At 54.5% G+C, this 27,146-nt stretch overlaps 1 protein-coding gene across 1 annotated transcript in view; it reads left to right on the top strand.

Annotated features, from left to right (window-relative positions):
• The window catches only part of USP22 (ubiquitin specific peptidase 22), a 34,750-nt gene extending 9,273 nt beyond the window's left edge, over positions 1-25,477 (top strand). Inside the window, exons 2-13 of the mRNA XM_059998662.1 lie at positions 7,758-7,890; positions 14,235-14,348; positions 16,761-16,862; positions 17,080-17,249; positions 18,312-18,459; positions 18,824-18,929; positions 19,039-19,197; positions 20,325-20,451; positions 21,170-21,261; positions 21,960-22,022; positions 22,419-22,568; positions 23,028-25,477. Coding sequence (XP_059854645.1) covers positions 7,758-7,890; positions 14,235-14,348; positions 16,761-16,862; positions 17,080-17,249; positions 18,312-18,459; positions 18,824-18,929; positions 19,039-19,197; positions 20,325-20,451; positions 21,170-21,261; positions 21,960-22,022; positions 22,419-22,568; positions 23,028-23,070 — 1,407 coding nt within the window. The 3' untranslated portion in view covers positions 23,071-25,477. The remainder of the gene's footprint in view (positions 1-7,757; positions 7,891-14,234; positions 14,349-16,760; positions 16,863-17,079; positions 17,250-18,311; positions 18,460-18,823; positions 18,930-19,038; positions 19,198-20,324; positions 20,452-21,169; positions 21,262-21,959; positions 22,023-22,418; positions 22,569-23,027) is intronic.
• The last annotated feature ends 1,669 nt before the right edge of the window (positions 25,478-27,146 follow it).

The raw sequence follows: 27,146 nt of genomic DNA, 5'->3' as shown, positions 1-27,146 counted from the left end.
AAACTTTTTTCCTTTTCAAAACTTCTTTGCAGAATTGACTTTTGCTTTATTTATTGATGAATTGGATCTTCCCAGTCATCACAACAAAGCATTGCAGCATTCATACTAAGCAGGGGACAGGCCATTCCAAGTAGAAGATCTAAAATGAAAACAGTTTTTCTTTTGAGGTAATTGTAGATTGACCAGCTGTTGTGAAAAATAGCAGAGAACCGGGCTTCCCTGGTGGCGCAGTGGTTGAGAATCTGCCTGCCAATGCAGGGGGCACGGCTTCGAGCCCTGGTCTGGGAAGATACCGCATGCCGCGGAGCAGCTAAGCCCGTGCGCCACAACTACTGAGCCTGCGTGTCTGGAGCCTGTGCTCTGCAGCAAGAGAGGCCGCGATAGTGAGAGGCCCGCGCACTGCGGTGAAGAGTGGCCCCCACTCACCGCAACTAGAGAAAGCCCTCGCACAGAAACAAAGACCCAACACAGCCAAAAATAAATAAATAAATATTTAAAAATATATATATAGCAGAGGACCTTTACCTGGTTTCCCCTGATGGTAACATCTAGCGAAACTAATACACTGTTACAGCCACGAGTCAATACCGATACAATCAGCCCACTTATTCCTATTTCCCCAGTTTTTACTTGCGCTCATCTGTGTGTGTATTTAGTTCTATGCAAATTAATAACAGAGTAGTTTTAGAGTTACAGAAAAGTTATCAAAAGTAATACAGAGGGACTTCCCTGGTGGTGCAGTGGATATGTCTCTGCACTCCCAATGCAGGGGGCCTGGGTTCCATCCCTGGTCAGGGAACTAGATCCCACATGTATGCCGCAACTGAGAGTTCGCATGCCGCAACTAAGCAGCCTGCTGCCGCAACTAAAACCCCGCGCAACCAAATAAATAAATAAATAAATATTTTTTAAAAATACAGAGAGGTCCTGTTATCAATCCCCCATCTCCTCGATTGTTAACTTTTTACATTTCTCTGGTACGTTTTGTCCCAGCTAATGGCCAAGGTTGATACATTATTATTAACTAAGGTCATACTTTATTCAGATTTGATTAGTTTTTCCCTGATCGTCCCAGAACCCCCTCTGGGATCCCACCTGAGATTTGGTCTGAGTCTCTTCAGGCTCCTGTGCGTGTGAGAGTTTCTCAGACTTGCCTTGTTTTTGACGCCCTTAGTGGTTTTGAGGAGTGTTTGAGGAGTATCGCTCAGGTGTTTTGTAGGACGTCCCTCGATGTGGGTTTGTCTGCTGTTTCCCTCATGGTTCCCGGCTGTGGTTCCAGGTTTGAAGAGGAAGCCCAAGCCTTTATTTATTAAGGTCTGCACTTGGTGCGGCAGGTGAGGTGAGAAGCGTCTGCCACCGCGAGCTTCACAGAACACCTCACGCCCTCGACCCCGCGCTTTACCTGCTCAGCTCTCTCCCAGCCTTTCGTCCCTGTGTGGGGTCCCCTCGTGGCTGTACCGATCTGTCTTGGTCGCCTCACCCCTGGTCCACACATGGCATCTGCTGAAGAGCTTGTGGCTTTGCCGGGATCATTTGCCGGGTCTGGATTTGCTGGTTGCAGGCTTGGGGCACGAATTCATCTTTGGTTCTATTTCCTGCAAATTGGCGGCTGATTCAGAGGCTGCATCAGACCTGAGTTGAGCCCTCGGGCGAGATCTGAAGCAGTGCTGGGTTTTTCCTGAAGGTCCTGCTGCCTGAGTGCCCAAACCTGAGGAGGCAGGTGTCAAGCAGATGTTGAGAAGCTGAGGTTTCCAGACACTGAGGTGACCTGCCTCACAGACGCCTGTTCTTGCGGCATCTTAACCCGGCAGCACCTGTAGAGGAGGGTGTGTCTGTCACTTTCATCACCTGTTAGCAGTTCTGGGGAGGACAGTGGGAGCAACAGGTTAAATGGGGTTCTAGGATAATCCGATGGCTTCTTGTAGGCACTTGTGATGGACAGTTGGGAGGTGATGGGGCAGGGGCGGGGTTGCTTCTGCCAGGTGTGTGCCCTGCGACCTTGGGCGGCTCCACGGCTCTTGGGCTCACCTGTTTTTCATTCATGATTATCCTACTTTGTATTTACATAGCATTTTGCGTTTTATAAAGCATCTCTCACGTAATTTCGTTTTGGAACTCACGGTGCAGTTTAGGTGGCCTTGGCAGTTAAGTCTCCTGCCCTGTACAAGGTCACTGATTAAATGCCAGGTCTGGGCCTTGAAATTAGGTCAGTCTGACTCTGAAGTTCATGCTCCGGCTAAATTATTTGGGCATGTTTTCCAGCGCGACCGAGTAATTCTCCAGTCTCAGCCGACACCAGCTGGGCGTCACACAAATCTGACTGTCTGACTCGTCGACCTGGAGTTGGCGGCCAATCCTGTAGGTTGAGGGCTCAGTCCCGCAGGATGCACCCACTTCAGACACCAGTCACAAGGCTGTTCTCCCCTTCTCGGGCTCACAAGGCTCAGGGAAACATTTACGTACGTTTACCCATTTATTATAAAGGTTATTATGAAGAATACAGGTGAGCAGCTAGATGAAGAGATCCGTAGGCTGAGGTCTGGGGGGTGCTGAGCAAAGGGGCTTCTGTCCCAGTGAAGTTGGGGTGCATCACCCCCCAGCACAGTGATGCATTCACCTACCCAGAAGCCCTCTGAACCATCATTTAGGGTTTTTTTGGAGGCTTCATTATACACAATTAATGGGGGTGCAGTGGTTAAGAATCCGCCTGCCAATGCAGGAGACACAGGTTCAAGCCCTGGTCCGGGAAGATCCCACGTGCCGCAGAGCAACTAAGCCCGTGCGCCACAACTACTGAGCCTGCGCTCTAGAGCCCGCAAGCCACGAGTACTGAGCCCATGTGCTGCAACTACTGAAATCTGCGTGCCTAGAGCCCGTGCTCCGCAACAAGAGAAGCTACCGCAATGAGGAGCCCGCGCACCGCAATGAAGAGTAGCCCCCGCTCACCGCAACTAGAGAAAGTCTGCGCACAGCAGCGAAGACCCAATGCAGCCAAAATAAATTTATTTATTTAAAAAATAGGCAGTGATTAAATCATTACACAGGTGTGATTGATTAAATCATAGGTTGTTGATGGAGGTTGGGGGATGAGCTAACGTCAGAAATGAAAAGATAATGTGAAAAAGAAATTCATATTAGTTTATAGGTAGAGCAATTCTGTATTGGTAACAAAGAAGTAGCAGTGTGATTGCTTTATGGTAGCTGAGTGTAATCAAATCAGTACAGTAGCTTGTACAGTAATGATTGAATCATTGTAAAATGTCTGTGGTACACAGCATTGCAGTCATGTTCATAATACCGTATTGGAAACATTCTTAAATTAAAAAGTTACCCGTGATGATAGACTGATACGCAGTATCTCCGATTGCGAGGAGAGCGGGAGCAAGGGGCGCATACTGTATGGTAATTCTTTGAAAGCAAAGTTTTAAAACAGTAAGAAATGAATATTGTACGTTAAACATCCCTTACCTTATGCCTATGTGAGGATAGGCTGTCCACTTCACTACAAGTCTTGCATATAGTGTTCTACACACATATTTTTTGTATGTTTCTTGAAAATCCACACATAAGTGGACCCGTGTAGTTCAAGCTTGTGTGGTTCAAGGGTCAGCTGTACATCTATCTGGATTCGTAAGCTTTTCCTTTTGAGGATGTTAAGTTTGGTTAAGGCCGTGTTGGCCGGAGTTCTCTGTTGCCAAACATAACCTTTTCCCGTTTAATTAACAGGAGTCGTCTCTGGGGTGATACTTTGAAAATATCCAGCACCCCAGTATACATACATACGTGCATATGTATACACACACGTGAATACTTTGATGTATTTTTTTTTCTTTATTGAGGTGAAATTCACACAAAAATTAACCACTTTAAAATACCAGTGAGTTCCCAGCGTTGTACAATCACCAGCTGCCTCTGTTAAGCTTCAAACCGTGTCACCTGCTCTCCACGCTCCCTCCAGCCGCCGGCAGCCTCTGATCTCTGTTCTCTCTCTGGATTCGCCTATGCTTGACATTTCATATAAACGGAGTCACACAGTATGTGACTTTTGGTGTCTGACTTTTCTCACTTAGCGTGTTGCGAAGGTTCATCCACATGGTAGCGTGAATTGGTACTTTGTGTTTTTTTATGGCTGGGTAGTACTCCGTTGCGTGGATACACCGTATTTTGTGTATCCATTGATCCATTAATGGAGATCTGGGCTGTTTCCACCTTTTAACTATTGTGAATGACCCAGTATTTTTTCACCCCCCCCTTTTTTTTTTACGTGAATCAGTTATTACTATGCTGATTATAAAATGAAGGCTTTGTAGTCTTGTCTACTACGGTAGGTGGAATCCTCCTATGAAGAAGACTGCGCAGCGTGTGTGTGCAGTGTCGGTTTCAGAGTGGACCTGGGGGATTCTTTTTTTGTACAGTGCATATAACCCATTCTTTCCGCTACTCATTTCTGTGCTCAGATAGGGCCAGAATTGCCCAGCGGGAGTTCCCAAGCTGTCTCCCCTCCCTCCTCATGCCCATCATGCTGGAGTCACTGGCTCGTGGGAGCTGCCGTTCACGGAAGCACCAGCTAAGGCTTGTGGGAGCTGCCGTTCACAGAAGCACCAGCTAAGAGCCAGGCGTTTCCGCCTGGGGCAGGTGGCGCGTCCTTGGTGGTTATGGAAAAGAGGTTTGTGCTTGGGACTGCCTGTCAGTGGAGCCCTAGTTATAAAATCGGATTCACGGCCTTAAAATGAGTCCTGAGCACGGGCTTTATGTATGTGGAAAAGGTTTAGTCAGATTGTGTGTGCGTGTTTAATCTGGGGCTTGCTTTCCCCTCATCTGTTTCAGGATGTGGCCAGTTCCTTTGTTCCTGGCTGTAGCCCATCTGCCTCTGTTTAATTTCTGTAGTTCTGTTTTTCTTCTGTGAAGTTCTGCAAGAGAGCAGGCGACACAGATGTACATTTGAAATTCAGGGCCTAATTTTGATCTGTTTTTAAAGCTTCTGTGTGTTTTAAGGGGAAAAAATGATGTGTTAAAATTATACACTTATCCTGATTTGTCTGTATTTTCAGGGTAATGCTAGTCCTGAATTCTTTCTCAAATTATATAAACAGAATTGGATTTCTTGTTAAGTTCGTAGAGGAATTTTCATAAAATTACGATCACACATTTAATATATCCTGAGTGATAAAAACAAGGAATACCTCTTAATCTTTACATCTGTAGCTGTAGTGAGCAGTAAACAGCTTCCAGGAATCTGTTCCTAACAGTATTTATATAAAAGAAAAATTTCACGGGTACTGGGAAGCATCATTTGTTACACATCAAGTAACTATTATGTAATTTAAAAATTTTCCTGTGTTAAAAAATAAATAAATAAAAAATAAAAACGTCCTTGTGTTACTGAGGACAGTTAGAGTTAGCGAATTCCTTAGATTGCTCATTGGAAGAATAAACAGGTGACACAACTACTGTTTCTAGCGTTGCAGCATTTTAGACAAGTGTTTTCAGTGACCCTCGCACTCCTGTGGGATTGTCCCAGAGCAGGGCTTCCTGCTGGGAGGGGGCAGGCGCCCCTGCGACCCAGGGTGGAGACCAGGAATGTCGCTGGACATCCTGCCATCCACAGGAACACCCTGCGCCACCCGAGCACACACACGGGCCCCCTGTGCTGAGGCCTGCATTGGGGCTTGACCATACAGGGTTTGCAGAGATACCCTCTTGCTGGTGTCAAAAAAAGGTAAATAACTAGCCATTGAGAGCGACTCTTTTTTTTTAATTTTTTTATTTAATCAATTAATTTTTGGCTGTGTTGGGTCTTTGTTGCCACATGTGGGCTTTCTCTGGTTGCAGCGAGCCGGGGCTACTCTGCGTTTCCGTGCGTGGGCTTCTCATTGCAGTGGCTTCTCTTGTTGCGGAGCGCAGGCTCTAGGCACACGGGCTTCAGTAGTTGTAGCACGTGGGCTCAGTAGCCGTGGTGCGTGGGCTCTAGAGCGCAGGCTCGGTAGTTGTGGCGCACAGGCTTAGCTGCTCCGCGGCATGTGGAATCTTCCTGGACCAGGGCTCAAACCCGTGTCCCTTGCATTGGCAGGCGGATTCTTCTTTTTTCTTTTTTTTTTTTTACGGTACGCGGGCCACTCACTGCTGTGGCCTCTCCCGTTGCGGAGCACAGGCTCCGGACGCGCAGGTTCAGCGGCCATGGCTCACGGGCGCAGCCGCTCCGCGGCACGTGGGATCTTCCCGGACCGGGGCGCGAGCCCATGTCCCCTGCATCAGCAGGCAGACTCTCAACCACTGCACCACCAGGGAAGCCCGGCAGGCGGATTCTTAACCACTGCACCACCAGGGGAGTCCTGAGAGCGGCTCTTAGTCAAGAAGAAATACAGTGGTAATGATCAGAGTTGCATTTGGATCCAGAGATAAATTGTACGTGGAGGTGAAAGATCAGCCTGGGCATGAGGTTTTCCTGAGGCTGTGCTTGCAGGACAGGGCCTGTTGGCCTGTGGCTGCCCATGAGGACTTGTGTTTCTCAAGCTGAGCACCTGGCATCGAGGAACTTGGTGGTCTGGCCGCCCTGTGTGCCTGTCCTCAGACCCGTGCTCCAGCCTCGCGGCTCTCGTCTTGAGGGAGCATCCACACGCTCTCCCCCAGCTCCCCTGCACCACTTCCTGCTCTTCTACGAAGTCTCTGTGCAGCTTCCCCTGGTGGAAAAACTGTGACTCGAGTTTCACGTGAAGAGAGGTTTGTGCCTTGTCCTCAGGCCATGCCCTCCACGCCTGCCATCGAGGGTGGACGGTCAGCCTGGCCCCCGGGCGGCTCCTGCCTGGGTCTTGCGTGTGCAGAGTGAGGCTCGGAGGGGCTGCTTCTGGGCTCCGTGGTGGAGCGTGGCCTGCGGGGTCAGGAGGTCCTAGCCCACGTGCCGCTGTGTGGCCACCAGCAGACGCATGTCAGAAGGGCTCGCGGCCTTCCTCGGGGCTGGCCGTGAGGATCAAAGGGCGTAATCGCTCCAGTACCCGGCGCCCGTGTCCGTGTCACGTTTGTGCTGCTGTCCTTTGTTTCTGGGCCTTTTCTGTTTTAACCCTACCTCCCAGGCCCTGTTCATCTTCCACCTCCCTTCACCCCAGGCTCCCTGCACCCCAGTCAGAGTGAGAGGGTTGTGTCGTGCGGTGTCATCGCAGGGGCTGGGAGTTCAAGTTGGTGGCCTGCAGGGGTTCACAGTTGGCGCGGGTGTAATTGTCGTGCCGGGCATTCCTGGGTGGTTCGGGGGGACGAGAATTGTCTACCATGGTGCTCTTAATCGCTGAGGTTAGAACTTTAGGTTTCCGTGGTCTGGTTCTCGGACACAGGCCGTTCTTTTTCTTTTTTCTGTGTATTGCTTTGATTAGTATTCATCTGGATTGACTGATTATAGGTTTGCTGTGGTCTTGGAACCTGGAATATGAAACTGGAAGTGAAGTGCAGGTTAAAGGTGACCTGGGGCTGGGGGCCCCGTTGGATGCGGAAGGACCTTGGCAGCTCCTGGAGCTCCAGGCGCTTTGTCTGAGCGGCTTTGAGTTGGAGAAGGGGCCGAGGTCTCTTACACGGAGCCACTTCTGAGCTAAATGACCAACGTGCCTTTTGGGGGGCAACTGACAGGATCAACGAAATGACCTTTTAGGCAGTGAGACCTTGAGAGGAAATCTGGGCTTTCCCTTCCTCCCGAGCTGCGCCCGTTGGGATCACCTTGCCCTGGTGTTTCCGAGAACCCCTGGTTTCTAACTCTCTCTTCTGCATTTCAGGCGAAGTCGTGCGTGTGTCACGTGTGCGGCGTCCACCTGAACCGGCTGCACTCGTGCCTCCACTGCGTCTTCTTTGGCTGTTTCACGAAGAAGCACATTCACGAGCACGCCAAGTCGAAAAGGCACAACCTGGGTAAGGCCACACGACGCCTCCTGGGCTTTGGGGTCACCTCCCCGACTCTCGTTCTGTGAATTTGACCTTCCACTCTCTCGGGAGTCCACCTTTGTCTGAAATAGCTTGTGCTCTCCTCGTGGAACTCCAGGGGGAGAGGAAAGAGAGACACTGAACCCACGAGAGGGGCACGTGCCCAGCGTGCCTGAGGTCACACAAAGTCGTGTAACCCTGAACGGTGACTTTCTTTAACGGAGCATCAGAGACTCATCTTCCTCTCTGAAAAGCACGGTTGGGTATTAGATCAGGCAGAAATTTGCACAGGTCTTAAATGCAGCCTTAGGTTATCGGTGTCAGCGTGGGGTTGGGGGGCACTGGGTGAACTTAGTGATTTCTGTAACGGGTTTGCAGTGTCGTCAGTGTTCGCAGAGAGGCTGGCGTTGAGGCGAGCTCACGTTTCATGTTCAGACACTAGTGCCTTCCAGAGGTGACGCAAAGCTGCGTTTTGCTCTTGGCTTGATTTTCTGACCGTTGTCACTAAATGTTTCCCTCGTTGAGGATTGTGTTTTCTGTCAAACGATGCTGAGGTTGTTAGGATATCTGTAAGAAAATCACTTTCAGATGGTCCAGACCACAGACCCTTTTCTAGAACGTAACTTGGTGTGACCTAGCCTTCCAGTGAAAGATAGTCTCAGGCCTTTTAAGTAGTAGGAATGGCTCGTTCAAACGCGGTCATCTCCGGAGGTCGTGCCTCATTTCATTTGCAGCTGAGAACTTGCAGCCAGTGCTGGGGCTCAGCCTGTCACCAGGAGCTAAGTGGCCTTTTTGGAAGGAGAGCTGGCGGCCCTGGAGGTGCTTCACAGCTGTGGGTGAGCGGCTGCCCGGCAGGGCGGGGGTCAGCAATCCCGTCCCCCTTCCCCACGAGGGACCAGAGGGAAGGTCTGATGGGGCAGGACGGGTGTGGTGGGATTCTGTGGTGGTGAGTTAATGTAGATCTTTGTGCTTAATACCATCTGATTCTGGGACCAGACCCGCTTAGGCTCCTCTCAGACCGGGGCTGTGATACTGTGTGGTTAAAAGGGTCATGGAAAATGGGAAGCACCTTTGCACTGCAAAGGGCTGCGAATCTTATTGTTACCTAGCATCATCTACAAAAGTCACTCGAGAAATTTGTGTGCTTAGTAATTTTATCAACTGATTGATAAACTCTGCCTCTACTTTGGCCAGAATGAATAAGCTTTAGAAGGTTTTCTTCAAGAGACAAAACCACAAAATGGGAGAGCCCAGGAGTTTATTGCAGGTTGTGTGTGTGAGCGTGTGTGTGCGCGTGTGTGAACAAAGCCAGAGCTTAGCTTTCTGTGTCCACATGGCAGGGGAGGGCACGGGAGAGGAGCCCCGGCAGGAAAGGGATCGCCCGCCCCCGGCCCTGCGTCTCGAGCTGCTCCCCGTTACCCCTGGAGCCCCTCAGAGCGGCGGCTTGACGTTTGAGGGCCAAGGGGCCGTGATTCCTGGGCCGAGTCCTGCCTCTGGGAGCCCCGCGGAATAACCCTGGGGCCTGACGTGGACGCTTAGAAGGATTTCTCCCAGGGCTTGCGGCTTCTAAGCGGAGGGGCGTGAGAGGCCCACGGGGAGTCTTGTCTGAGTATTTGCTTCTTTGCGAGTGTTCAGTTAAAACCAGCACGTCGGTAGCTATGGGGTCTTTGCTGGCGGCCTGTGGGAGGACGAAGCTTCTGCTCCTCTGTCCGACCTGCCCTGTGACCCTGCCTGGTGTGACGTGGCGGAAGTGGCCCCCAGAAGGAAGGGCCCGTCCTGACCCGCTGCCGGCCGGTTTGCTGTGCGGGATGGTGTTGGGGTCCAGGTCACTGAGTAAGATTTGGTTTCGTGCTCCTTAGTTTCGTACAGGTTTTTGTTTGATGTCGAGTCACGGGGGCCCGTGGATGTTACCTGCGTGAGCCACAGAGGCTGTGAAAGGAGTGCTTTTAGCTTTGTGTCTGCCTCTAGGAAGCGTTATTTTAGTTTTCCCAGAGGGTGTGAGGATGTATGTGGGCATCAGAGGGCGTATCGGCTCCCCTCTGAGCGGGTGACGTTTCCCTCCATCTCAGGATCCTCCTGTGGCTGGAGGGAGGGGGACACGCGCCTGCCTGGGGCCTGTCGGCCGGGGGTTCCCGGGTGAGTGGGTTGACGGCCTCCCCTCTTCCTGGGAGCGTCTCGCCCGCATCCAGGCAGCCTTTGTTTCCATGGGTTCTGCACCTGCAGATCCAGCCAAGCTCAGATCGAAAAACAAATTCCAGAAAGTTCCAAAAAGCAGAACTTGAGTTTGTCTGGTCCAGGCAGCTACTTACGTGGCATTCACGCTGTACTAGGTAAAGCAGCCTGGAGGGGATTTAAAGTGTGTAGGAGGATGTAGGTTCTGTGCAGATGCCACACCATTTGCTACAAGGGGCTCGAGCACCCTTGGATCCCGGTGTCCGCGGGGGTCCTGGAACCAGCCCCACCGTGGGTACCACGGGACCACTGACTGTCTGCTCAGCCTTTAGTCCCGATGCAGTCAAGCCTTTGTCCTTGGTTATCTTGACTGGGAGATAATTTTCTGGAGGAACTGCCGTGACTGTAGGTGTTGCGTTGGGTTTTTGAATTCCATATTGAGATGAAATTCAGAGAACACACAATTAACCATTTCAACCAGTACAGTTCAGTGCATTTAGTCACTTGCCATGTGGTGTGTGGAAATACCATCTCTCTTTATTTTCAAAACTTCTTCGTCTCCTCGAAGAATACATAATACATGTCTCTGTTACGTAATCCTCTCCGGGCCCTGGCATCTGCTGATCTGTCTTCAGTTGTGGATTCGTCTGTCTTGAATATTTCATATAAAAGGAATCATACAACACACAGCCTTTTGTGTCTGTTTCTACCTCTCGGCAGGTTTTCAAGGTGCATGAAGTGTCAGTTCATTTCTTTGTGGTTGAATAGCATTCCTTTGTGTTGATATTCCAGAGTTTGTTTATCCAGTCATCCACTGGTAGACATTTGGGTTCCCACCTTTGGCGTTTATGAATAATGCTGCTATAAACATGCATGTGTGAGTTTCTTTGTGGACATACGTTTTCATTTCTTTTGGATACCAGAAGACCTTGGAGATAACTGTGGGTTCAGTTCCAGACCACCTCAATAAAGCAGATATCTCAATAAAGCGAGGCACACACATGTTTTGGTTTCCCACTGAATATAAAAATAATGTTTACACTGTACCGTAGTTTAAGTGTGCCGTAACAGCATTTCTCTTTGGTTGTTCATGCTTTTTCGGTGTCAGACTAAGAATCCATTGGCAAACCTGAGGTCGGGACGCTTACCCGTTTGTGTCTGAGTTTATATTTATACTTTTAGCTGTGATGTAGGTTGCTGACCGTGTGGAGTGAAGTTTTGTGTGGGGCTGGGGTCAGGCAAGCTGCCTCCTCGTTTCATCCCGGGGCCCCAGCGCCCGTTGTCGGCCCCCGCCCCTCCTGGCGGTCCCAGCCCCACACAGCGGGTGGGAGGCAGACTCATCTGGGGACATGGGGCCTCCCTCTGCCCTCGCCGTGCGGCTGGCCTGTTTCTCGCTGAACCCCGCTGCTTCCCTGAAAGTGTCCCTCCTTCCCACCGTAAGCCCGCCTCTGCCAGCTTGCTCTGGTCCCCGGGGCAGGAGTGACACTGCCCAGGAGTGGGCAGAACGCAGGGCAGCTGGCCCCGGCCTCCAGAGCAGCCTCGACGTGGTCTTGCAGAGACTTGGTCGGAATTTTGTAGGTTTTTAGGGAGGGGCAGGGGTAGGCCTGGGATTCTCTGAAATTGCTACTTTGAGTCTTGATAGATCTGCTTTCGATCCACCACAGTATCATTGACCTGTGTCTTCGTACCTTAAGACATGAAATATGGGGGTTTCCCTGGTGGCACAGTGGTTAAGAATCCGCCTGCCAATGCAGGGGACACGGGTTCGAGCCCTGGTCCAGGAAGATCCCACATGCCACAGAGCACCTAAGCCTGTGCGCCACAACTACTGAGCCTGCGCTCTAGAGCCCGTGAGCCACAACTACTGAGCCTGCGTGCTGCAACTAATGAAGCCCAAGCGTGTAGAGCCCGTGCTCCGCAACAAGAGGAGCCACCGCAACGAGAAGCCCGCGCACCGCAACGAAGAGTAGCTCCCGCTCACCGCAACGAAAGAAAGCCCACAGCAGCAACAAAGGCCCAACACAGCCAAAAAATAATAATAATTTTTTAAAAAAAGACATGAAATATGATAAAAGCTGTGATTTGTTAAGACATTACCATTTACCAGGAGGTGCATGCCGCTTAGTTGTTTATATGAACTTAGTGACCATGCAGACCTGTGTCAGTGCTGTTGCTGTCCCTGTTATACCACAGGGGACGTGGGTGAGCTCAGAGGTGCGCAGGTGGCGGGGCCGGGTTTGTGCTCCGAGCTGTGTCCCGTCGCCTGGCAGATGTCTGCTGTCCTTTGGTGAGTCTGAGTCAAGGGGATTCTCTCTTTGTTTTTGGAATTTTGTTTTGTTTATTTTTTATATAGCAGGTTCTCAGTAGTTACCTATTTTGTACATACTAGTGTATATACGTCAATCCCAATCTCCCAGTTCATCCCCCCGCCCCCTGCCACTTTCCCCCCTTGGTGTCCATACGTTTGTTCTCTACATCTGTGTCTCTATTTCTGCCCTGCAGACAGGTTCATCTGAACCATTTTTCTAGAGTCCACACATATACGTGTTAATATACAGTACTTGTTTTGCTCTTTCAGACTTCACTCTGTGTGACAGTCTCTGGGTCCACCATGTCTCTACAAATGACCCAAGCTTGTTCCTTTTTATGGCTGAGTAATATTCCATTGTATACATATGCCACATCTTCTTTATCCGTTTGTCTGTTGATGGGCTTTTAGGTTGCTTCCATGTCCTGGCTGTTGTAAACAGTGCTGCAGTGAACATTGGGGTGCATTTGTCCATAGTTCAACCTTTTTTTTTTTTAATTATTTATTTTTGGCTGCATTGGGTCTTTGTTGCTGCATGCCGGTTTTCTCTAGTTGTGGCAAGTGGGGGTACTCTTCGTTGTGGTATGCAGGCTTCTCATTTCTCATTGCGGTGGCTTCTCTTGTTGCGGAGCACAGGCTCAGGCGTGAGGGCTTCAGTAGTTGTGGCACGTGGGCTCAGTAGTTGTGGCGCACGGGCTTAGTTGCTCCATGGCATGTGGGATCTTCCCGGACCAGGGCTCGAACCCGTGTCCCCTGCGTTGGCAGGAGGATTCTTCACCACTGCGCCAGCAGGGAAGTCCCCTAGTTCAACCATTTTGAACTATGGTTTTCTCTGGGTATATTCCCAGTAGTGGTATTGCTGGGTCATGTGGTAATTCTATTTTTAGTTTTTTAAGGCACCTCCATACTGTTCTCCATGGTGGCTGTATCAATTTACATTCCCACCAACAGTGTAAGAGGGTTCCCTCTTCTCCACACCCTCTCCAGCATTCCTTGTTTGTAGATTTTCTGATGATGGCCATTCTGACTGGTGTGAGGTGATACCTCATTGTATGAATGAAACTGATTTTCATTTCTCTAATAATTAGTGATGTTGAGCATCTTTTCATGTGCGTCTTGGCCATCTGTATGTCTTCTTAGGAGAAATGTCTATTTAGGTCTTCTGCCCATTTTTGGATGGGGTTGTTTGTTTTTTTAATATTGAGCTGCATGAACTGTTTATGTATTTTGGAGGTTAATCCTTTGTCCGTTGATTCGTTTGCAAATATTTTTGCCCATTCTGAGGGTAAGGGGAATTCTTTTTAATTGTTGAATTGAGCGAGTTCCTTCCAGGTGCTTCGAGGACTTTTCTCTTGTTTATCTTCGTGAGGAAGTAACTAAGGGCTGGGTTTCATGCCTGTTTTCGTGGAGGATGCAGTTTAGGAAGTGCAGGATCCGCTCACCGGGAGCTCTGGGCACGCCCTCCAGGCTGTCTGCTTGGGGCCGTGCTGCCCATCCGGACGCCACAAGTCCTCGTGGGCTGATATGAATGCGAGTTCCCCTTGTTTCAGAGGATAGGCGGAGGGTCCTGGTACCTGGGGGTCGGGTCCTTCGTAAAATATGGTCGTGGCGCCTCTTTCTCCCTCAGGTTCCTCAGCCCTTGGCGGGAGCTTCCAAAAAAAATTCACGTGCCTCCTCTGCTTAGGGTACACCATCTGGAGTGGGGGGACAACCTTTTGTAATAATGGGATTCTCTGCTTTGAGAAACGGTGCAGTGAAACGCCTAAAAAACTTGCTTGTTTAATTTGTGTCCTGAAGCATTACCTTTCGACTTTTAATTAAATTTTGTCTTTTTCCTCTTTTCTCTTTTCAGCCATAGAGCTTATGTATGGAGGTATCTACTGCTTTTTGTGTCAGGACTACATTTATGACAAAGACATAGAAATCATTGCCAAAGAGGAACAGCGGAAAGCTTGGAAAATGCAAGGTTTGGTTTTCCTGAGATCTGCATGCCTGCTTGTGTCTTAGCCCTGCGTTCCCTGCCCCCTTGTCTGTCAGGGCGTGGCGGGGGTGGGGAGGGAGGGGGGTGGTTCTGTTGAAGGGGAGGAGCCCCTACACCTGCCTGCTCCCTCCTGCAGGCTCACGGGGGGGCCAGGGGAGGCAGGCGCGGTGCCCACAGGCCTGCGGCTGCTGTCAGGGCTTAGCCGGGGTTGAGAGAGACACCCCCAACCTAGCCTCTCCGGTCGCCGGGCATTTTTACAGACACGGGGCTGAACCAGGCACAGTGTCCGCAGGGATTTTGTGCTGCCTCGTCCCTGGTAGCTGCCCAGAAAGCAGCCCCTCGGTAACTGCAGGATGTGTATGCTGACGGCTTCCAGGAGGGTAGACTATTTTCTCGTTAAATTACTGTTGCATCTCTTAAAACTCTTAACTGGAAAAAAAAAACCTCTTAACTGGTTAGGTTATGCTAAACCTGTGTCAGCACAGAATTAAACTTCCCAGAGGAAAAATGCAACAATCTACCGCTGAGGCCCCTTAGTTCAGGAGCGCGCTCTCCGTCCTGTGCGGTGCCTCTGTAGCCGGAAAGGGAGAACTCCAGGCTTTCCTTCTTGTGTAGGAACAACCCAGCTGATGAGTGTTTCTCTCCCGTGAGTCTCCTTTACTTGCACAGGACCCTTCACACCCAGCACTTCTGGTCACCAGGTGTTTTTTTGGGGGGGTCAGTTCCCTGCCAAGAAATTCCCTGTGGCGCCAGCTGGGTATCTTATGGATCAACTCAGTTCTGACACAGTCGGCCTGGAGGTGTCAGGCCCCACGGGATCCCCTCCCCAACTTCAGATGCTGGAGTCTCAAGTCCAGGGTCTCATCTGTGCTCCTGACTGTCCAGCTGTAGATCGGAGGCTCCCAGGACCCCCCTGGACTGGAGCGTTTGCTAGAGCAGCTCACAGAACTCAGAGAGACACTTAGGTTCACTAGGTCATTAAAGGATGTGACATAGGACATAGATGAGCAGCCAGATGGAGAGAGAGAGGCACGGGGCAGGGCTGGGGAGGGTCCCCGTGGAGTTGGGGTGCATCACCCACTCGGTGTGGAATGTTCACCCACCTGGTTCGCTCCCCGAACCCCGTGCTACTAGGATGTTATGGGGGCTTCTTCCTGGAGGCCTGATGGATCATTAACCCCATTTCCAGCCCCCTCCCCTCTGTGGAGGAGTTGGGGCCGGCCGTGCGGGTGCTGCAAATTCCAAGCTTCCCTGGTCTTCTGGTGGCCAGTGCCCATCCAGGAGCCCGCCCGGAGTCATCAGGACAAGAGGTTCCTCTAGTGCCCTTCCCGCTAAGGCGCCCTTATTACCAGGGCGCGGGGCTCATGCGGGGGACGGGGCGGGGGCGGCACATGTGTCCCACTGACTGCGCGGTGGCCGTGGAGCCATGCCGCCACTCCCGTCCCTTCGCTGGCACGTAGTCAGCGGCACACGTGAACGTTATGCAGCTCTTTTCTTTTTTGTTCAGCTGCCTGTTTTTGGTTTCCCTGATAGTTTTTTCTTTCTTGTTCTCATTTCCAGCACACGGTCATGGGTCACAACAGTAATAGGTGTAGAAAGCCCCACTGGCCTGTGACCGTCTCTCCACAGAGAACATACAACCCAGCATGTGGTTTACAGTGTTTTGCCTTCATTGTGCTCCTCTGTAGACGTGCCATGTTAGAGAACGGAGCACAAGCCAGGGCTGTCGGTCATCGGAGCCGATGAGCCCGTCTTCTCTGGAGAACAGTCTCTTTAGTCCACTTCCTGTTCTCTTCCACCTCCAAACCTTAGTAACGTTGCCGGTGAGGCTAAGGCTGAGGACATTATTTCTTCGTGCAGAACAGTCAAACCGCAGGGCTAAGAAATGCACGTCCCAGGAAAAAGTGGGATTCTTCTAAAATCGTTCCACAATTCCATCTGTCAGCAGGACGGTGCGTCCTTCAGAGCGTGTTGAGTTCTAGGTGCGTGGAGCCAGTGCCTCTGAGGAGTAGGCTGTGCACTGGGGTGCAGGTGGCCCTGCTGCCATCCTTGGTTTAAGTCTCTGGTGGGTACGGCCGTCCCTTCATCCCCGTCGCCACCCAGCGCTCCCTGTGGGCACGGGTGCCGTGGTCCCTCTGCTCAGGGCGTAATTAAGGCTGAGGAGACCGCTGGTGCTGGGGCAGCTGTCCCCCAGGTCCCGCTCTCCTCTCCTCCTCTGGGAATGTGATGTGGTTCATTCACGGCACGCTCTCTGAGAGAAGCTCCTGCCATTGTCTGGAACAGGGTCTTAGAGGACCCTACGTTGCCCGCCTTTGACTCTGATAAACCCTGTGCTGCCACCACGCTGGTTCGTAGACACGATCAGGGTGTAGCTAACGGCACCTTCCACCCGCTTAGGCGTCGGGGAGAAGTTTTCAACGTGGGAGCCGACCAAACGGGAGCTCGAGCTGCTGAAACACAACCCCAAGCGACGGAAGATCACGTCCAACTGCACCATAGGTGGGTGGGCACGGCTGGGTGGAGGGTGCATTCTCCAGGGGGGTGCAGCGTGGCTGTCAGCTTGTCGCAGAGGCTCCTCCCTGCCCTGCCCCGTTGTTACTGGGAGCCTTTGGGCGGTGAGGGCTGGTGGGGGTGGGCGCGAGCACGCCTCGGGACGTTTCCCACGGGTGAGGCACAGACGTTAGAAGTAGGTTCCACTCCGCGCTCTGCCTGCCAGGTCTCCGCGGCCTCATCAACCTCGGGAACACGTGCTTCATGAACTGCATCGTGCAGGCGCTGACGCACACGCCGCTGCTGCGCGACTTCTTCCTGTCCGACCGGCACCGCTGCGAGATGCAGAGCCCTGGCTCCTGCCTGGTCTGCGAGATGTCCTCCCTCTTCCAGGAGGTGCGCCTGGGCCGGGAGGGGGCCGGGCCGTCACGGGGTGGGCTCTGAACATCCACAGACGTGCCGACTGTGGAATCGCACGTCCTTCCCAAGAGGGATCGTTGGGTGAGGCACTTGGTCATCTGCAGAGGCTCGTGGCTGCCTCACAGGGGTGCACGTGGCAGGTGCCAGCCCCTGCCCGTCACCTGCCGCTTTCCGGCTTTGTCCACAGGACGGGCGGGTCTCCTGTTACTGGCCCTGCTGACTGTGTGTGTCACCAGAGGCCTCTGTCTTTGGGCCCCTGCCGTGGACATCAGGTTCTGTCCCGACGGGCTCGCAGGCTGGACCCCCCCCTTCTCAGAGCGGGAGTGCAGCCCAGCCGCTCCCTCGGGTGCTGCGGGGAGCCAGGGGTTCTTCAGGCGTCGGCCCTGGGCCAGCAGACTCGGCCGGGTCTGGTTTTGTCAGCCTTTGATCACATCCTCTCGTTTTCCCTGTTGGGCCCCGGCTGCCTGAACCCATCTGGCTGCGGAGCTGGAATGATTCACGGTCTGGCCCTTTTCAGAAGTTTCCCGACTCCTAGCCTGGCTTAGCCAGTCCCCACATACCTACAGCCTAGCCTGACAGCGGCTCCTGAGGTCACAGGAGTGAGCAAGCTGAATGATATCGTTGGGCCAAAACGGGGACACGGGTGCCTTGGAGAACGGGCTGATGGGGGGGCCTCACTAGGGCACTGTTGGTGGTGAGTTCATCTCTGTCAGGTTGGTTTTTAGGTTCAGGTTTACGGGGGTACGCGTTTCACACAGCACAAGTCACCTTTTAGTGTATGTGTGTGTGTTTGACAAAAGTTTGTCGCCGTTCATCGTTTTGGCTTATTTCTAGAAAACAAGTGGTGGGAATGGAGAAAACTCTGAGCAGACTCAGAGTCTGTGAAAACACAGTTTGCCTGAAAAGGAAAGGAAATGACTTGTTTGGGCCGCGCTCGCCAGCGGAGGCTCCGGGCGGCTGTCAGACGTGCGCGTCTGCGTCTGTGTTCGAGGGAGGCACGCGCTCCTGACGAGGGTGCTTCTCCTTCTCTCCAAGCAGTTCTACTCGGGGCACCGGTCCCCCCACATCCCATACAAGCTGCTGCACCTGGTGTGGACGCACGCCCGGCACCTGGCGGGCTACGAGCAGCAGGACGCGCACGAGTTCCTCATCGCAGCCCTGGACGTCTTGCACCGGCACTGCAAAGGTGAGCACTGCACAGGTGAGCATTGCACAGGTGGGCATTGCACAGGTGGGCGCTGCACAGGTGGGCGCTGCACAGGTGGGCACTGCACAGGTAGGTGCTGTAGAGGTGGGCGCTGCACAGGTAGGTGCTGTAGAGGTGGGCGCTGTTTCTCAGGGCCTGTTACTGGGCCTGCCAGGTGGATGGCAGGAAACTGTTCACAGGGAGGAGCAAGGGGGAGAAACTGAAAGCACACGCGCGTCCCTCCCGCGCCCCTGTGGAAACCCGGGCCCTCCTGCTGCACCAGCTCTGCCCCTTGGGTCAGCGGCTTGGCAGTGGGCTGGCTGCCTTGGGGGCCCGGGGTCCCAGAGCCACCGTCTCTTGCCAGGTGATGATAATGGGAAAAAGGCCAACAACCCTAACCACTGCAACTGCATCATAGACCAGATCTTCACAGGGGGGCTGCAGTCCGACGTCACCTGCCAAGTGTGCCAGTAAGTGTGGCCTCTGCAGCCCCGGTGCTGCCGGCCAGGCGTCGCGGGGCCTTGTCGCTGCGCTGCCCCCGGGCCGTGGTGCTCACCCGTCCCCCCTGCTTGCTCCTAGTGGGGTCTCCACCACCATCGACCCCTTCTGGGACATCAGCCTGGACCTGCCCGGCTCTTCCACCCCCTTCTGGCCACTGAGCCCTGGGAGCGAGGGCAGCGTGGTGAACGGAGAGAGCCACGCGTCGGGAACCACGACCCTCACGGACTGCCTGCGGAGGTGAGGCGTCCGCGCCTTGTGCAGAGGGGGGCCCTTCCTCGTGGCTGCTCGGGGAAAGTCCTGGTAAAGCCAGGCCCCCCAGGGCCCCACGTTCCCGCACGAAAGCTGAGGGAAGACGGGATGGCCAGCAGACGAGCTGTTCCTGTCCCTGAGTGCCCCCCACCCCGGCAGAGGCTGGAGGTCCGCGGCCTTTAGTGACTAACGGGCAGAGTCACACCCAGCAGGGCCGCCCTCCTGCTGTGGCTCGTGGCCTTTTCTGAAGGTGATGAAAACGTTTTTAATTAAACTTTTTATTTTGAGATAATTGTAGTTTTGCGTGCAGTTGTAAGGTACAATCCAGAGAGATCCTGTGTACTCTTTCCCCAGTTTTCCCCAGTGGTAACATCTTGTAAAATTACAGCACAATGTCACGGTCAGCAGGATCTCAACATCCCTGCAGTCAAGATGCAGGATGCTTGCACCCCCGCAGGGTCCCTCACAACCACACGTCCTGCACCTCCTACCCTTGTTGCCTCCTTAACTCCTGGCAGCCGCAAATCTGTTCTCCATTTCTAGAAATTCCACATTTCAAGGATGCTATATCCGTGGAATCATACATCATGTAACCTTTCAAGGATTGACTTTTTTCACTCATCCTAATTCTCTGGAGATTCATCCAGGTTGTGTGCATCACCAGTTGTCTCCTTTTTATTGCTTACTAGTATTCCATGGTGTACACGGCTTAACCACTCATTCGCTGAAGGACATCTGCATTGCTTCCGGGCTTTTTTTTGGCCTTTACAGATAAAAGTGCAGTAGCCGCTCATGTACAGTTTTTGTGTGAGTGCTGGTTGTCACTTTTCAGGGACAGATTTGATTGCTGGGTCTTAACAGTAGTTAGAAAATTATTTTGAGTTCACCAGACTTTCATTTTCCAAACAAGTTGAGGATAAATATTTTTTGAAGTGCTCGAGAAGAGAAAGGAAGGAATAGCTTTTTCATTGTGAAGTTATAAACGTCCCTAACTGTGTGTGTGTTTTTAGGAAGGACGTGAACCCCCTGAAAGTGATAAAATAACTTTTCTCTTTTTCCTCTCTTACTGCTGCCATCTTTTTCCCCTAAAAATCCATGTTTTCACTGCGTTGCAGGTTTACCAGACCAGAGCACTTAGGAAGCAGTGCCAAGATCAAGTGTAGCGGTTGCCATAGCTACCAGGAGTCCACAAAGCAGCTCACCATGAAGAAGCTGCCCATCGTGGCCTGCTTCCATCTCAAAGTGAGTTCCCCGAGCACGCGGGGCCTGAGGGTGGGTGGGTGTGCAGAGTCCGTCCGTGCTTGTGGGGCAGAGAGGGCGGTGCCTGTAAACTGCTCTGCTCGTGTCTGTCGCCGGGAGGTTTGCCCGTGAACCAGAAAGTAATTGCTTCATGATGAAAATAGGGTGAGTTACTCTGGGTGGGGGGTGGTTAGGGATCTACTGCTCCTCTCCTCCAAGTTCTTCTGTCCTCACCCCAAGTTTTCCGATTTTCTTTTACTGGAAAGCAAGGACCCTTAGCATTAAGGTCTAGTCTGGGGGTCAGCACGTTCCTGTGAAGGGCCAGTAGCAAATATGAATCGTGTATGATGTATTGTGAAAGAATATGCAGCAGAGACAGTGTGTCTGCTGGTCTTGGGTATTTGCGATCTGATTTTACATGTGAAGCATACAGTCTCTGTTGCTCGTTCTTTTACTTCATGACCCTTTAAAGACGTAAGACAGAAACCAAATCCGCAGCCCTACCTGTTTCTCCCACCGGGCACCGTGCTAGGCCCACACCTGCTGTTGGGCGCATCATTTCAGGGCTGGGCTGAGCCCTGTGGGTTATGTCGCCCTGTGGACTCTGAGCTCTAGCTGTGGCCAAGGGCGGTTCGGAAAATGCAGGAAAGGCCCACTTAGGGAGCCACAGAGACTGTGCTGTCGGAGGAGCCCTACAGCCTTCCCACCCCCACTTCTGCAGCGATTCGAACACTCGGCCAAACTTCGGCGCAAGATCACCACCTACGTGTCCTTCCCCCTGGAGCTGGACATGACCCCCTTCATGGCCTCCAGGTTCGTCCTCCGTGTCTGTGGTCGGGTGGGCGTGGCACCAGGTCCCTGATGAGGCCCCAGTGGGCCCTGATGTCACTTCGTCCGTGACACCTCACTGTCCTGATCTCACCCCAGGACCGTCCCTGTGTGAGGGAGGCTGTCCTCCTACCAGCTGGCTCAGGGCAGCATTTCAGGCGTTTCAGCCACAGGCACTGAGGTTGGATACAAATCAACACAGTGGTTTTGTGGTTGTAGGTTTCATTTATCTTGTTTTGGAGTCTTTGTATCAGGGACTGCTTGAAATTTACCCTTGCAAAAATAGGAGGATGCTTGCTGGTAGGAGGGCTGCCTTAGTGAACAATAACCACAGGCGGGACAGCTTAAAGCAACAGAGGCCTGAGTCCAGTGTTGGCGGGGCCTCAGGACGATCTGGGGAGGCTGCCTGCCTGCCCGCCTGGGGGTTGGCAGGGAGACGTGGGTCTGGGCCGGCTCTGAGCCTCGATCTCGGCAGTCCGCTTCCCAGCCTGGGCCTCGGTTTCCCCACCGTAACTCGGAGGTCATCTCTGCCTGAGATGGAGCTGTTGGGAGAAGCGGACCCGTGGAAGCCGCACCAGCACGGCGTCCGGTGTCGCGCGTCCCCGGTGCCCACGATACCATGTGAACCGCGGGTTGTTAGTGAACTGTTTTAATCGAGCCTGAGTTTGCGCCGTTTGTTACAGCAAAGAGAACAGGATGAACGGACAGTACCAGCAGCCGGTGGACAGTCTCAGTAACGATAACAAGTGAGTGGCACCTCGAGCGCGAGTGGGGCCGGGGGCTTCGCGGGAGGCCCACCTGCATCTCCCAGGAGGTGCTGCGTGTGAGGGGCAGCGGCCGGGCTTGCTTGCTCTTGGCCACTGGCCTGCTTCCTGTCGTGTTGCCACTGACCCTCTGTCGGGGAGGGGCCTCCCCCCTCCCCCCCCGCCGCATGGCGGTGAGGCCCCTCTCCCCGTCCCTCCTGTTGGTGCCGGCGGGGAGGGTAGAACAGCAACAGCGCCTCCCAGGCGGGCCCGTTCTCCTCTCCCCTGTGCTGCTGTCGCCTGTCAGCGTTTGCTCCTGGGCGGCTACCCGGAGGGGACAGTGGTCCCTGGTGGGGACAGGGTCGTGACCTCCGTCTCCCGCCACCGTCCCCAAACCAGGTACTCCTTGTTTGCGGTGGTCAACCACCAGGGGACCCTGGAGAGTGGCCACTACACCAGCTTCATCCGGCAGCACAAGGACCAGTGGTTCAAGTGTGACGACGCCATCATCACCAAGGCTGGCATTGCAGACGTGCTGGACAGTGAGGGGTGTGTCCCGCGGGGCCCCGGGACCACGTCGCCCCTCTGCACCCCGTTCGCTCCTTCCTGCTCATCGTTGCCTCCCTCGGTCTCCAGACCATCCGCGGGGCTCCTGCCCCACCCCAGCTGCCCTGAGCTCCAGCAGGCGTCTGGGCTTGGAGCCGCGAGCAGTGGGGCAGCCCTGAGAGGCTCTGTGGTGGCCGTGAGGAGGCCGGGCGGGTGGGCTGGGGCAGGGACCCGGGGCCAGCGTCCTTCCGAGAGGGACCGTGTACAGGGCCGGGGGGCGGCCACAGCCAGGGCCCAGCAGGTGGACGGAGGCCAGGCTGGTCGTGGACTGGGGGCCCTGCCGCCTCCCTGCCGTCTCTTCTCTGCGGTGACAGGCTGAGCGCGGCTGTCCTGGTCAGGGTGGTTTTGCTCCGACCCCTCGGGAGGTGGAAGTAAGCGTGCTCTGTCCTCTCTCCTCCTCAGGTACCTGCTCTTCTATCACAAACAGTTCCTGGAGTACGAGTAGCCGTCGGCGCACCGGCAAGTCCCCCGAAGTCATCCAGGTGCCCGGGGTCACGCTGTGTGGACACTTGGCAAGAGGTGGGCTGGGGGGTGGGGGCAGAGGAGACGTGCGCCGGAGTGTCTCCTGTGTCCCCGCGAGCCGGGGCAGGCGCAGCCCCCGCGCCAGCCGTTCCACGCTGGGGCCCAGAAAGCAGGAGGTGGAGGAGATGCAGGCCTCGCGGGTCTTTCTCTTGGTGAGTTTGGTGTCCGTGCGCAGCGCGGACGCGGGCGTGAGCCCCGGAGCCTGTGGAGCTGAAGACCCCGTGGGGCCTCCGAGCACGTCTGTCCTGCATGTGGAAGCAGATCCCCGTTTTCTAGAGATAGGCGTTTGCGTATCGTCCCCCTTTCTCTCTCTTTCCACGATGGTGAATCTCTTAAACGTAATGATGGTAACGTGAATGAATTATTGAGTTCAGGCTGAAATTTAGATCGTTTTCCTTTTATCCTGGAGAATGGATCTTGCTTTTTCATCGGTGCTGTTTTTGTTGCCCCCCGCCCACCCCCCCGCAGGCACCTTGGACCTGGTCAGAGCTGCCTGGCTCAGTGGAGGAGAATCAGGCTGCGCTGGGAACGGTCTCTGTCGTATTAATCTTTTAGTACCTGAAGCGTTTCCAGTGGTTTCACTGTTTCCCTCCCGTGTTTCCTTCCTGGCCACCTGTCCCGCGAGCTCTCCTGGTCGCTGCTGGGCGGCGGGTGTGTCGGATGATGCGGCGGCCTCCAGGGGGGCTGCATCCTGGCTCTGGGTGCCTCTGCCTTGCGTTCCGGTAGCTTCCGTTGCCGCAGGACAGACGGCCGGGACTGAGCTGGTGGGAGGGGCTGACGGGGGAGGTGCAGCATCATTGTTCCTCGTGAGCCGTCTCGCACGCATCTGTCTGTTCACACCCAAACTTAGATTGTCCGTCTCTGAGATTCCAGCCCAGAGACGGGGGACGAGCCAGTGTCCCCTGAACGTGAGGCTTCTTTCCTGCAGAGGAACACGTTCACCTGCGGCAGGGTCAGCGGACTCTCCGCAGAGGGCCAGGTAGTAGATGTTTTTGACTTTGGGGGCCCTGTGGTCTCTGCTGCAGGTCACGTGGATGAGCGTAGCTGTGTTCCAGTAGAACTTTACATGATTACGGGAAGTTGAATTTCATGTACTTTAGCCACGTCACAAAATTTCAGCCGTTGTCACTGTTTAAAAACGTGTGACGGGTTCTCAGCCGACAGACCGTGAACCAGGTCCAGCTCGTCGGCTGCTCGGGTCTGGGCGCGGCGTGGCTCCTGCCCCCTCCCGTGGAAGGTGCTGGGGTCCTGCGGCGGGGGCGTCGTACCCGGCAGAGTCCTCAACGACGCAGCTCAGGCGCCTGCCCCGCGTGGCCCGTCCGCTGTGGCTGCTCTGAGGGCCCTGGAGCCCTGGGCCTCCGTGCAGAGTGGCGACAGAGGAGATGTACTGGCCGCGGGGTTTCTGGCGGCTCGCCTGTGGTCTGGTCAGCCCTGCGGCCCTCCCCTGCCGCCCACTCATGTCCAGGGCTCAGCTGCTCCAAGGATGTGAAGATTCAGGAGACAATGAGGCCGTTTCTCTTTTCTGGGTGTTCTTTTGAATTTTTATGTCGAAGTTAACCCTCTGTTCCCTCTGGCCTGGTGTTCTGAGCACTTATCTCTCTGCTGCTGAGATTCCCCTGTGGCTGGAAGAACTACCTGGGGGGCGCGGTGAGGCTCCGGCTGCCTGCACGCGTGCCCGCCCCCCGTCCCGCGCGCTGAGGTCCTGCTTTGACGTCACCTCGTCAGGAACAAAGAACTGCGTGATGGGTTGGGGGATTTATTTTCTTTCAGCTCCCGATGCAGCTACTAAATACGGGAAAATGGTTTCCTGTTTCAAACCACCACCCGTGTCGATGTCCAGACCGCTGAGGAATCCCTGGGCGACCCTTCCTCCCTGGCTAGTGTGTTTAAAGTGACTTGTGTTTGTGAGACGTTGGCTGCCGTGTCAGCGCTTTACAGTGAGACAGTGGGCTCTCCCTGGGTGTCCTGAGCGGGGGGCTGGGCCCGGGCCCTCTCCAGGCCGCCTCGGGCCTCCCGTCGGCGCCAGAATGTCCAGGATGCTCCTGCTGCATCACGTACACTCGTGCCGTTGTAGTTCTGCTCGGTGTGGATGCTTTCGTCGTATAAAATTGCCGTTCTTTTGACAATTCAAGTGACTTGTTTCGTCGTTTACTATAACCTTGAAAACAGAAATCGTAAGAACGAGATTCCAATGATTGTGCTGTGGATTTTATTACCGGGATGTTTCCGCGTCCCTTTCACCTGTCGTTTTGAGGGACTGTTTGGCTCTTCTCTCTAATGGCTTGTAGTCTCTTCCTGTGTCGTAATAAAGCTACATTTTATTCTGAAAACTGGCCCGTCTTCCCTTACTAGCACACGAGTCCCGTCTGTGACACCAGCCCCTTCTCAGTTTGTTCCAGCCCAGACCTGCCCTGGGCCGGGAAGTCCATGCCCCCTGCGTCTCCTCCTCCCGGGGGCAGGATGGTGACAAATCTGGGACTCAGGACACCGTGGGCTGTCAGACTTTGACGCACTTAAAAGCCACCCGAGGGGCTTCTTTAAACGCAGGAACCCCTGCTGGAGTTTGATTACAGGACCTGGGATGCGGTGCCGCAATACGGGTGTGCGGCTCCCCGGGCGCTGAGAAGGCGGAGGGTGTGGTCGGAGAGCAGCCCCCGTCCTGGTCAGTGTGGTTCCGACTCTGCCCACCCCCCGGTCCACCCTTCATTTCTGAAGCGTGCTATTTTTGGATGCCTCTGTCACACGTTCCTTCACTTCACGTACGCGGAAACATCAGGAAGTACCAGCGAGTGCCCCTCGGTTCCAGAGCAGCAGTCCTGCCCGGGGGTCTCTCCACGTTCAGGAGGACCATTGCTGCGTGCCTGCAGGCAGCTCCCCCGGGGCTCCGAGGCCTTCCCAGCAGAGTTCTCCAGGCCTGGGAGGGAGACGTGCGGTGGGGCTCTTGGTGTGAAGCTGTGGAGCCTGCCCAGCCCCAACCCCTCCACCCCAGGACCCGCTGAGCCCGCCCAACCCCAACCCCTCCACCCCAGGACCCGCGGAGCCCGCCCAGCCCCAACCCCTCCACCCCAGGACCCGCGGAGCCCGCCCAGCCCCAACCCCTCCACCCCAGGACCCGCGGAGCCCGCCCAGCCCCAACCCCTCCACCCCAGGACCCGCGGAGCCCGCCCAGCCCCAACCCCTCCACCCCAGGACCCGCGGAGCCCGCCCAGCCCCAACCCCTCCACCCCAGGACCCGCGGAGCCCGCCCAGCCCCAACCCCTCCACCCCAGGACCCGCGGAGCCCGCCCAGCCCTAACCCCTCCACCCCAGGACCCGCACGCTCCGGTCGCAGGCCCTCGTTGAAAGCGTTAAGCTGTCCTGGCAGACAGACTCGTGCCTGCGTCTCGGTGGGCAGCCACGTGGACACAAGGCCCCTGCTCCGTGTCCCGTGGGGCTGACGGAGCGTCGTTGCGGGGGGTGGTGCCGACAGGCAGGACTGGCAGATCCGCGTCCAGGAGACGGGTTCGATCCCGTGAGGACGCGTCTCTGGCCTCCGTGTAGTGGGCCTGCCGGCAGGTGGCCAGCTGCTCCTGGGCCTTGGTGGCGGTTCAGTCGCCAAGTGGGCGCCCGGCAGGGCCAGCTGGTGAGCCAGGGTCAGGGCCTGACATCGAGCCTGTTGAGACAGCCCCGTCCCCATCTCGATGGCCCCTTTGTTCATGGAGTGGGGCGGGGGTTTTCAGCGAGCTGTCTGCTTCTACAACTGGCCGTTTTGCCCACCTGGCGGTGAGTGTCCTCTGTCGGGCTTCTCCTTGGTGAGCACAGTCTGTGCCCGTTTGGAGAGGTCTGTCCCCACCCAGATCTTCTGTCGCCAGTCCTTAAATCCCGTTGCTTCCAAATCTTTGACCGTCCAGCCAAGCTGAACTTTGAAGACAAAGTTACAGTAAACGATGGTCCTCGGGTCCCTGGTCACAAGGGTACTTGTGGTTGTGCAGCGGGCGTGATTGTGCACGTCACAGCCGC

The sequence above is a fragment of the Delphinus delphis genome, chromosome 19 (assembly GCF_949987515.2).
Source record: "Delphinus delphis chromosome 19, mDelDel1.2, whole genome shotgun sequence".
NCBI classification, from domain to species: domain Eukaryota; kingdom Metazoa; phylum Chordata; class Mammalia; order Artiodactyla; family Delphinidae; genus Delphinus; species Delphinus delphis.
Note: the sequence above shows the minus strand (reverse complement) of the source record. Positions and strands in the feature narration are given on the sequence as shown.